Source organism: Furipterus horrens, unplaced genomic scaffold, assembly GCF_987537825.1.
Source record: "Furipterus horrens unplaced genomic scaffold, mFurHor1.1.pri manual_scaffold_6, whole genome shotgun sequence".
NCBI classification, from domain to species: Eukaryota; Metazoa; Chordata; class Mammalia; order Chiroptera; family Furipteridae; genus Furipterus; species Furipterus horrens.
Genome location: NW_028327176.1, coordinates 169,484,800 through 169,496,914, shown reverse-complemented (window position 1 = coordinate 169,496,914; position 12,115 = coordinate 169,484,800). Strand labels below are relative to the sequence as shown.

The 12,115-nt window shown below is 35.8% G+C and overlaps 1 protein-coding gene across 1 annotated transcript in view; it reads left to right on the top strand.

Moving 5' to 3' along the window:
* LOC150007811 (uncharacterized) overlaps positions 1-12,115 on the top strand; it is an 83,216-nt gene that overhangs the window by 38,756 nt on the left and 32,345 nt on the right. The window contains exon 2 of the mRNA XM_090280833.1: positions 240-455. Coding sequence (XP_090136959.1) covers positions 240-455 — 216 coding nt within the window. The remainder of the gene's footprint in view (positions 1-239; positions 456-12,115) is intronic.

Here is a 12,115-nt window from a genome sequence, read left to right as displayed (position 1 = left end):
AAAACATTTTTCATCTCTAATAAAATATAGTACCCTTTAGATTGATCAAAAACAGAATTGGTACTAACATCAGGAAGCAGATTCTATTATAGTCTCAAACTTTCACAGTTTCATTGAGAAGTTGTGAGACTGAATTCCCCTTTCATGAATATCCATGCACCAATTTTCCCACTGAAGCCCCATTAAACATCAAAGGAGCTCAAATGTATTTGTTTATTCTTTTCTTGTTCACATTGTAGGTACGAAGATGGATCAAGAGCCCTATGGTCAGTGTGGACAAGCATCAGAGTACCAGCCTGAAGTACACAGGCCCCCCAGTAGTGCACATCCCACCCGGGGAGCCTGATTTGGAGCCTGCCTTGTATCAGACATGCCTGGGAGACCACACTTTCCAAAGGGCAGTCCTCCCTCAGGAGAAGGAGTCATGCTCATGGGAAACTCAATCTGGGTGTGAAGTAAGTTTATTTTTGCTCTGGATCCATTCTCCTAAAAGGATTCTAGACCTTTGTTTTTCTTGTATTTATGCTGTAGTATGCCAAAAAAAAAAAAAAAATGTTTTTAATGTATATGCATAAAGCTTCTGAGGGGGAGATAGAATCATGGCTTTTGTTAGCAAACTGTACCGATTTTTAAAATATATTTTATTTTTTTAGAGCAATTTTAGGTCCACAACAAAATTAGGAGGAAAGTATGGAGATTTCCTGTACACCCTCTGTCCCCAAACACACACAGGCTCCCCACCTATCAACAGCCCCTGCCAGAGTGATATATTTGTAATAATTAATGAACTTACATTGAGACATAATCACCCAAAGTCTACAGTTTACATTAGGGTTCGCTCTTAGTGTTGTATGTTCTATGGGTTTGGACCACTTATAATGGCATGTATGAGTATCTATTATTAGAGATAATACATAGTAATTTCACCGTCTTAAAAATCCTCTGTGCCCCATCTGTTTCTTCCTCTCTCCCCACAGCCCCTAAGAACAACTAATCTTTTCTACTGTTTCCATAGTTTCCCTTTTTTCAGTTGCCATATAGTTGGAATTATGAAGTATGTTGTACTATTTTATGCTGTTACAAGACTGATACAGCAATGTTTTGGTTTATTAGAAAATCTCATTAGTTGCTTGATCACATAGAGATCAATTCTTGTATGATGCATGAAATATATAATAAGAGTCATCTACAAGTTTGGAGACTGAAATATTTAGCTCAAAATAATTTGATCTATAACAGAGCATGGTATCAACCTTCCATTATTTATCCCATACATATCTACTTTTTTCATATATACTCTTATTTTTACTAAAGCTTATTTTCCTCTGCAACTCCAAGAATTTTGTTTTCTGTATTGTAATTTTGCTAATCCAAGAAGGCCAGATAACTAACTTAACTTGCAAATTCTAAAATTTTAAAAATTTACAATTGTATTTTAACTTGTAATATTGTCATTAAGGCTCGGATTTATTTTTAAGCCATTAGATTAAATGTTTATGTTATTTTTATTTTCATCTATTGACATAATAACACAACATTAAGCAGACAGACATGCTATTACAAAGTAGAATTAATTGCAAGTGATCTTTCAATATGCTATTTTAAATCAGTGCATCATAAAATGATAAATATTAATAACATCCTGTCTCCTTTTTTCAAGTGATGCTTTTTAGAGATAAAGAAATCATTTTAGCTGCTAAAACAAAAGATTATAACCTCCTGAATCTGAATTCCTTTTAATCCTGAGACACCCAATGTCTCAGAATCTGTTCCCTCATGAAAATTAACACTGCCTGCTTACTTTTTAGGGTTATTGGAAAGATGAAATGAGACAAGAGATATGAAATAGTTCATAGTCTATTAAATGTCATGCAAATGTAAATCCTTATTACTTATGTTTGCTAATTTATATTAGTTAAGTCTGTGAATCTATAACACTAAATTAGACTTCCATGACTAGATTAGCACTTTGCTGATTGATGAACATTTGTCATGGTGTATTTATTGTTCAGTTGCACACTGGCTCAATGCCAGGTTGGCCATAAAAGACAATAAATAGATGCTAAGGACAAGAATTGGCAAAGTTCTTCTGTAAAGGACCAGATAGGAAATATTTTAGGCTTTGCAGTCCACAAAGTCTCTGTCACTTCTATTCAGCTCCGTCCTTGTAGGGAAACAAGTCATAGATCATTGACAAACAAAGGGGCCTGGCTGTCCTCTAATAAAATTTTGTTTACAAAAACTTGTGGCTAGCCCACCAGCTGTAGTTTGCAGACTGTTAGACTCTTAGTGTCTCCAAGAACTTGCCAACTCTTTAGAGTCTAAAGAACTATTCAGGGCTTAGAAGAGAGGGAGGGCTCTGCAGGTCCTACACAGAGCAGAAATGCCTAGGACCGAATGCTTACTTAAGGGCCCACTCTATGCCCCCTTTACTGGGACCTGGGAATAGATTAATGAATACATGGAATTCCACACAAGAGGAAACAATAAACAAAGAGCTGGCAGGAATTTAAAACAACAGTATGATTCATTCTTTTACTTTCTCTGGGATAATAGGTGAATCAATCTCCAATTTACAACGGATTACCTGATTCTGGCTTTGCTGGATTTTTTTTTCTCAAGGTCGCCACAAATCAAGATGACACTTCTATTTTTTAAATTTTAAAACAAATCTATATTTTATGTTAGTGGAAGGATTAAATGCTGAAATAGTTCCTTGACAAGACACCTCTCTTCTTTTAGGGAGGGGAGTTGTGCCATGAGATGATGGAGAGGCTGTTAGGTGCAGAGGCCTGGTAGTAAAAACTCTAACTTGTTCCCTTGACAACTCCTGATGTGGACTATTTTAAGAAAGTCATTAATTCACCCTTCTCTCTCAGTGTTCCCTCCTAAAAACAGATTATTCATGCTTGCCATCCAGTTTCTTTCCAGAAATTTTTTTAGCAATTTGCATATGAGATGGGATTTTAAAAATCTATTGTAAATATAAACTTAGGTGAAAATAGTGTTGGACTCAGGCAACATTCTGTGGCCAGCTCATCCACAAAGTTAATATATGAACTTGAATAAGCCACAAAACCTCTCAAACATCAGATGATGGGCCTAATGCAATTAACTCCAAAGCCTTTTTTAGTCTGAAATTCTACAGTTGGAATTAGATAACCTTAAATGAAATTAAATTCTGTACTTGATGTGCAAAGATAAAGCATAGAAATTGAGGTCAGAATGTTTTGAATAAAATCAGAAAACAAATAGAGTTTAGTCCTTTACGAGTAATTATGGAATTTTTTTCCCCTGACTTTTAAAAATAGTACATTCTAACCTGGCTGCTGTGGCTCAGTGGATTGAGCATCGGCCTGTGAGCCAAGTGTCGCTGGTTCGATTCCCAGTCAGAGCACATGACTAGGTTGCACGTCAGGTCCCCAGTTGGGGGCGCGAGTGAGAGGCAACTACACAGTGATGTTTCTCTCCCTCTCTTTCTCCTTTCTCCTCTCTCTAAAAATAAATAAATAAATAAACAAACAAATTAATTAATTTAAAAAAAATAGTACATTCTAAATGCTACCTGTAATGGCCAAAAATCACTGAGTTATATTACATTTAGCATGTGCCAAGCCTTGCCAATAATAGTCAAGTTAGTGGCCTTTAAATATGTTTTGCCCATGGAAGAAACTAGGATATACAAGTACACATTCCAATACATTACCCAGAAAAATAGTGATATGGAAATGTTTCTAGTAGGGCTATTTAAAATGAACTGTTTGAAAATTAAACCTTTTTGGAAATGAGATGGAAAGATGATAACAAGCTGCTGCTGAATAATGCATGCTAGTGGAACTAAAGTTGCAGCATTTCAGTCTGAAGTCAAAGTTTAGGCCATAAAGGGATAAAAACCAAAGTAGTTTTTCAATGGGTGCATGCTGACTAAACCCATTCACAAACTGTTCTGTACCGTATCTCTCACAGCACGTGGAATATTCACATCAACAAGTTGGAAGGAGAGGAGTGTTTTAGAGTGGGAGTGGAGAAGGAAGTCCATTAAGCAAAACATAGGTTGGATCAAGGTGGCAGCCTGAACACGTAATGTCATCTCTCCTTCCTGCCTTAAATGAAAGAAATCACACACACACACACAGACACACACACAATATTTTAACTTATACTAATGCTAGAAAACAAAGTATGCCATTGTATGGATAAGGAATAATTAAGGCTCTCTGACAGAATTATGAGATTGATGAAGAGACCACAGTCCAAAATGATCACATCAAAGAACTGTTGCGACAGATGGGGACATTGCAAGCTTTTGTTTTGAAAAGGACCCAGTAAGTTAGAAAACAATGATATTCCTGGAAAGGTCTAATAAAAGGAAAATAGTTTTAGCAATACAAATTTCAGACAAAATATTATGTAAGACAAAAATTATTTGAAAGGGACAAAGAGGAATGTTTCACAATGATGAAAGATACGGACTAAGAAGATAAATTGGCAAGTTCATGTCATAGGGGGAAGATTTTATCATAAGTCTTCCAGAAATTGCCAGTTCAAGAAGACTAAAAATATGTAAAGGATAGAGGATTTTAATAAAATAATTGACCAGATATGATTTATGTGGAGATTTGTATCTAATAAACAAAGAATACACATTATTTTAAGCACACATGGAACAGTTATAAAAACTGACCAAGAATTAGATCACAAAGAATATCTCATCAAATTCCAAAATACAGAAATCACACAGACTATACTAGCTGATTACAATTTGATAAAATTAGAAACTAACAACAATATAAGAGCCAACCATCATTCCCAGACAATCCATCCACCTGGAATCCACGAACACCCTTCCTAATAACTCTGGGCTTACACAGAAAATAAAAATAGGAAATTAAAAACTATTTTAAGTGCTTACATCACCACCAGAAAAATGCAAATTGAAACAATGAAATCCCATTTGTTTTTAATCCAGCAGATTGTCAAAGGTTGTATTGGTAAACATATGGGCCAAAACATGTTGGTGGAAGACTTTTTGGTAATGTTCCTGTATTATAAACTTTAAAATTTCATACCTTGTAATGCAAATCTATATGTCCATACTTGTTTATGTGATAATGAGGATGAGTACAAAGATATTCATTTTAATATTGGAGATGGTAAAAGAAGGTAACATCAGTGGGTAACAAAACTGTAACTCATAGAGAATTATTAATTATGGCATATTCATACCACAGAATACTATAGAATTATGGTATACTCATACTAATTCATACTATGTGCGTACAAACTTTTAATCTCATAGGAGATTATTAAGTATAGTATATTCATACAATGGAATATCATTAAAAATGAGATCTGTTATGTACTGACATATCCCAAGGCATGTTAAGTGGGGAAAGCAGTTGAAGATGAATATGTACCTAGCATTATCCTATTTGTATTCTTAAGATTTTATATCTCTCTTTATACCTGTATATCATAAGTTTGTGTGTTGGTGTAAATGGAAATACAAAGGTCTGGGTGTACATCAAACTGAAGTGGTGATTACCACCTTCAAGGGATTAAACTGAGAGGTGGTGAGGTGGGAGAGAGTAATCAAGGATTGAGAGCTGTCTATATTGGTTTGAATTTATTGTCTATATTGCTTTGTCTATACTGGTTGAATTTTTCAAGACCATACTAACATATTACCTATTGATTTGGGGAAAATACCATGTCCACCAGGAGACTGACTTGTAAAAAATGAATAGTTGCAACTCAGTCCTATTGGTAAAGTCAGGCACCATCATAAAGAAGGGTTTCACACCATGAGACCTTCCATCACTACAAAGGAAGGCTCCTAGAGGAAAATGGAAAACACACAATATTTATGCTCTCCCAGCACCTTGCTCACACTTCTTTCTGTCAGTTATTTTGCCCTGCCCTGTGTGATGTTGGTGTGAGTCTATTTATTCTTTAAGTTTCCGGCAGTCATTAAATCTAAAGTGTTTATTTTCTTATCTCCTCGCAGGGCCTTACATACATGTTACAGAGTTACATGCTCTCTTTTTCTCTTTGCCGTTGTTAGCTAAAATTGAAATTTTCTTCATGCTAATTATTTTTTAACATGAAAAGGAGAGATGAAGCAAACTCTGCAGCCCACGCTGGCCATAAATCACATGCATTCCAGAGGCATGCCTGATTCTCATTAAGATTGCCCCCTCATATGGGATAGATTTGGCTGAGCGAGGATATCCTCAGACTGCTCTGTCTTTCAACTGAGGACAGCTCGAAAGGTGCTGAGTCAGCGACCAGTGGCTGAAGCCAGGGCAGCGTGTGCTGTTTCTAAGGCCTAGTGAAGTCAGGTCTCTGAAAGGAGTCAACCAACTTGGAGAAGTTATTAACCATGTTACTACAAACTGAAAGATTGAATTGAGTCTTTGGCATGATTAAATATAAAAGTACTGCCTCGTCTTCCTTCTCAGCAAATCACCAAACACAGTAATAGAAGGCTTTTTGAATGAAGCCGACTTCACACACTTCTGGGAGGAAGTCTGCCTGCCATCACCTCCTGTGTTTCAGGTGCCATACCTCCATCTGTTAGGCTCCCACAGCCCCAGGAGGTGTGCCTTGACCTTTATAGTTCATCTCAAAAGTGTTGAGCTGTTCCTTTGAAGCCCAGGAAGCTCAGTTGTAAAGTGCTCAGCTGAGGAATAGTTTCCATACTGACTTACTTTCATATTGTCCTGAGTTTTTCTGATCTTTCTTAAGAAGAGTCTATAAAATATACTTAAATCAGTCACACGGCTTTACAGAGTTCTGGTTTCTTTCAATTTACATAGTAAAAATGGGGTTTTATGAAGGCTATAAGGAATAAAATAATATTGCTTCCAATTGTCCTCTTTCCCCAGTTTTCTGCTCTTGACAGGACCCGTTAGGGTCTTGGGGGGATGTCTGCTGATTTCTAGGCTTACCAGCCACAGTCGTCCTTGTTCTGCACCAAATTTTAAGTCGTGTAATCATTGAGAAAGCACTCATTACATAAAATGAAACATTAGGCTACTAAAGAAGGGGTAAGAAAATGCTGTTTCCTTTTGTTCTGTATACTCAGAGTGATGGAAGGGATGACATTCTACCCACAACAAAGCCTGGCTTCTGCACCCAGCTGGGCTGCTGGTGGGTCATGTGACCTACACTTGTTACTTGATCTCCTAGGGCTCCCCTGCATGTTGTGAAAAATAACACGGTGCTGCCCACCTCACCTGGCTGATGAGAGGATGGGGAGCAAATGGGAGAGATCAGGTGGAAGCTCTTTTAAAAAAATAACCGTAAACAGCATTTGAAATAGTATTAGCTGGCAAATACATCTAAGGGTACTAAAATCTGAAAGATTTAAGCAAGTAAATCGGCCTTAAGGAAAACATTCATCACATTTCCAAGCTTTTTAAATTAAAATAGTAACAATAATAAAGACTACTACCTGGAAAATAATATGTCTTGGGAAAGATTAAAAATTACTTAGTATGTTGCCCTTTTAAGATAGTGAAAATCCTTATAATTCCTCTTGCCATAATTTATCTGCATATTAGTATTCAAATACTGAGGCAGAATTGGAAGAAAAGATAGGGTTCCCCAGAAACACTTGGAATTCTTTTCCCGAAAAAGGCAGCATTTAAAAAGATGTTTATTTCAGGTAAGGATATATAAAATAGAGAAAACGCTATTGGTTTCTCCTTGAAGTTTTCAATACTTGTTTTCTTTGTTATATAGTAATTTGAAATGTCCTAAGTGGCTTTCAATTCAAGAAATTCTTTTTGGCTAGGAAGTGAGAAATGATTACTTCATTATTCAATAGCTCTTCTAAGAGCTAAAATTTTCATTTTTAGATTTCATGTCTTTTGCTATAAATCCACCTCCTTCCTGGCTTTTCCCTATGATTTTCAAAAAGTATGTAAAAATTATTATAATGACATTACTGAGATGTTTAGAAATAAGTAATCCCATTTTCTTCACATGTCAATGGTTTTCTTTCAGTTTTCTCCCATGTATGCTTACTTTGTACATGGCTTTAGTCATAGTGTATATATGATATTGAAACTGCTTTTTCACTTATCATTTATTGGAAACAACATGTGTGTGTTATATTTAGTTATTATCATTATGGTTAACATTGCATCAAATTGATATCATTTTATGTAACCATATACCTACTGTTTACACTTTCATTTTATTAATTTATTTTCTCTTTGATAAGGCTGAAAGGGATTTTCCCCTTAATTTGAATAACCTTAAGATAAGTTGAACCTTAGTATAAATTCCCAGTAGTGAAGTAGAGTTTGAAGATAATTATGGTTCTTTCCAAAATACTTTTGAGACCAATTTAGAGTCAAATCAATAAAAATAAATGCCACCAGCATTATCTAAATAAACCTACTACACTACCACTTCATTTCCTGAAGGTTGGGTATGTTTTGATTTTTGTTAATTTAATTAAATGATATGATATGCATTTCTTTATTTACCGAAAAAGTTAAGGAATGTTTTCATTTTTTAATTTGTTGCTTGTAATTTCTAATGGGAATTGTCTTTTTCTATTCTTGCCTTTTTATCTGCTGCAATTTTGCATTTATTTTGTCAATTTAAATGAATTATTTCCACATAGATTTAAATTCCCTTTCAGTCCCATGTGTGACAGATTTTTTTTTTTTACTAATCTGAGGCTTGGTTATTATATACTCAGAAATGAACCAGGTCTGATTTTTAGAGAGGGAATGCCTATGTTACCTTAAAGCTGATATAAGCACACTCTCCCAAAAAGGTTCTGTTGCCAACAGAAGGGTTGCATGTGAAAGAATGCCAGGTCCTGGGTGATTATGGCTTTCTGTCTGTGCCACATGCACATTTTATCTGGCCAGACAGCTTGATAACCAGGAAGCTGGCTCCTCTTCTAGGAGTATTTCTATGTTTCCAGTCTGTTTCCAGGCCTCCTAGCACCAGGAGGCCACCTCCATCTGATCCAATGCTGCCTTCTCTTCCAGAAGCAAGGGCCTGAAATCTGGAGGGGAGTTCTGCCAGGATTCAGGGCACAGGAAGAGGCAGCACGAACTCCAGGTCATGTTCTGTCACCTATAGGCACTGACCAAAAGGATTGCTTTACCCACAACTGAGTAAACGCTTCTGTTGTATTTAAAGACGTGATTCAAATCACAAAATATTATACTTTAGAGTCAAGACTTTGGGGTAAAACAAGTTTATGTCTACACTCATAGTTCACTTTATTTTTTACTGCCTAAGCTCGCCTGTGAGTTACATCCCACCAGTATGTTTCCTTCCCAGGCGATAAGTCTAGAAGGGGATAAAGAACTCCATCCAAGCTATTTAGGACATAAAATATTCTAAGAAAGTTATTCCCTGTCCTCCCCTGGAAATCTCTAACTCGTGGTTACACACACCCTTGGGTTGGAGCATTTTTCATTGGCTCTTGTATGTAACCAAATCTTTCCTGCTTCTAATTAAACTTATTCCTTTTAGTATAGAGCTTCCCAGAAACCATATGGCTATTTTCCACTAAAATAATATCCTTTCTTAGTAGTTTTGAGACTTTAAATTTTTTAAAAGAAGAATTTTTACAAACTAAAAATTTACAAGCAAGAACAGAAGTTAAAGAATGAAACAAAGTTTAATTGTATTTCATTTGATATTTTGCCATTATTTCTCTTTTTCTGAAAGTTTACAACTACATTTTTCCTTGGATTGCTTATTGAAATGATAGAATTTAATTTATTAAGTAGCATTACTATAGTGTAAATTTCTCTGTAAGGAACAAGGTAAACAAAAACAAAGAATTTCAGAAAATATCTTGTGATTATTTCTTATAACAGTATAACTTAATTCTAAAATTTGCTTTTGGGGACTTGAAAAGACTCTTTTTATGTATCTTCTAAAGAAAAAGGAGTGAAAATGATTACTATCACCTTGATGTTTCCTATTCACGTAGAGTAAATTGCTTCTTGTCCATTGGCTATACAGAAACCACTAGGGAAAAACAACTCAATGTGCCAAGATACACATTTTCTGTGATGTTCAAAATAAATACATCATTCTATTTTCACTTGTCACTGATGTTAGATCCCTTTGTCTTTGTGAGCTGGTAAATCAATCAATCTATTTTTAAAGCTGAATTTGGGTTCCATCATCTCTTGAGAGAATCATCATAACCAGAAGTTCACCAATACCGTGTGACTCAGCTGCATTTCATCAGAAGATTAAACTCTTCTTATTGACCTTGAATAGCAGACATTGGTAAAAGAACATACTAAAACTCCTTTTAAAGTCAAGCCAAACTCCATAGCTTGCTATCTATAATTTTAGTTTATTTTTTCAATGTCCACCATTCTTGATAACTATAAATACACAATTTTATTCTCAATTCTCTCCTCTCACGCTGGTATGCTATTTTCCTGTTGAGTTGATTTTTAAATTGACTATTTCAAAAGATCCACCTAGATTTCTACATGGGGGGAAATGCAAGAATTTCACACATCTGGCCAAGTTAGATAAGACACAGACAGGTGACTGACTGTTATATTCTGTAACACAGGGAGCAGAGGTTATCAGTCTTTGTAGATTGGTGGTATCATAAAAAGAAAAGAAAAAAATTTCATGTATCAGCAACATTGAGGTATTTTTAAAACAAACAATTTCTGGTAGTGACAACCTATTATAAATGATGACAGGGACACGAGACTGCCGAATCCCCTCCCAGCCCACCTTGGAGCCTAGGTTTGTTCTCTCAACTGGCTTCTATGATAGGTAAGGCAGTATGTATCCCATTCAGTACTTGCAAGAGAGGGGACATACTGACAAGGAACCAGGCAATTATGATAGGGGAAGGTATAAACTACATATAAGAGGGACTTGTATTTTGGGATCAATGAAGGCTTCAGAAGAATAGAAAGCTAAACTAGGAAGTGAAGGATAAGTAAGTTGGTGAAGTAGGGAAAGGTGGAGAAGAGAGGCCCAGGCAGATGAAACAAATAACCAAAAGTCGGGAAGACTGAAGGGACAGTAAATTTGAAGCAAGGAAAATAAAGCTGAACTGAGAAACCAGCATTCAGATCATGAAGGCGTTTCCCAAGGCTTTTAAATAATTTATATGCTATCCTCAGAAAACAAAGATCATTTAAGTGTTCAGTCACAACAATGTCATCATTAGGCCTCAGAAATTGATAGGGGAGGGCCACATCTCAGGAATTCTTTCATTGGAGATTTATGGCTTTGGATTAAGGTTTATTATGGCTCTGCCCCTGTTAAGGATAAATATGCTTGAGATTTAATGTAATAATATTGATTCTTGTTCTGCAAGGAGAAACAAGGATTCTGGATTCGAAAAAGAGTAACATTAACTGAAGAGCTCTCACTAATGAGATGGAAAAAAAATGAATCAAAAAAGGAGTCTGAAACCCTGAACAAACTTTGACATTCGCCAAGTTTCTCATCATTTAGGGACTGAAGAGAAAAGGTAAAATTAAGAGGTGAAAGGGTTGAAGAGCTTTAAAGAGGATAGTAGTTGGGAGAGAGAAGGGAACAAGGAAAAGAGGGAAGAAATACTTTGGGTGGGATACAAAAAATGATTACAGGCTGAACTCCATTTTGTGCTTGCCTTGAGAAATCTGACAGTCTCTTGGAGAGACAGTGCCTACCTAAATCGGAGTCAGGGAACTTTCTCTGTTAGGACTGATTGTACAGGAGTAAGAATAAGGCTGTAAAATGTGGGGGAGAGCAGACATTTCTAAAATGCCTCTGCATGGGTGCCATGAGTCTTTGTATGGGCAGATGACTGCACTGACCCTGTATGAATGTTTCGTGTGTTTCCTAGCATTAAAGACTGAATTTGTACTGCTCTCATTATACTCGCTTTTTCTCTATTATTTTTATTTATTTATTTATTTATTTATTTATTCAGTTTTATTGTATTTTTTTCCCATTACCTTTTATCCCCCTTATAGCCACCACCCCATTTATACTCTCTTGACCAATCTCACTGAAGACTAACAGAACAAATTTTCAATAGACTTGGAGGATTCATCTAAATAATCTCCCTGGACAAGAAGCCTTGGCATTTTAGCACAACGCTCTA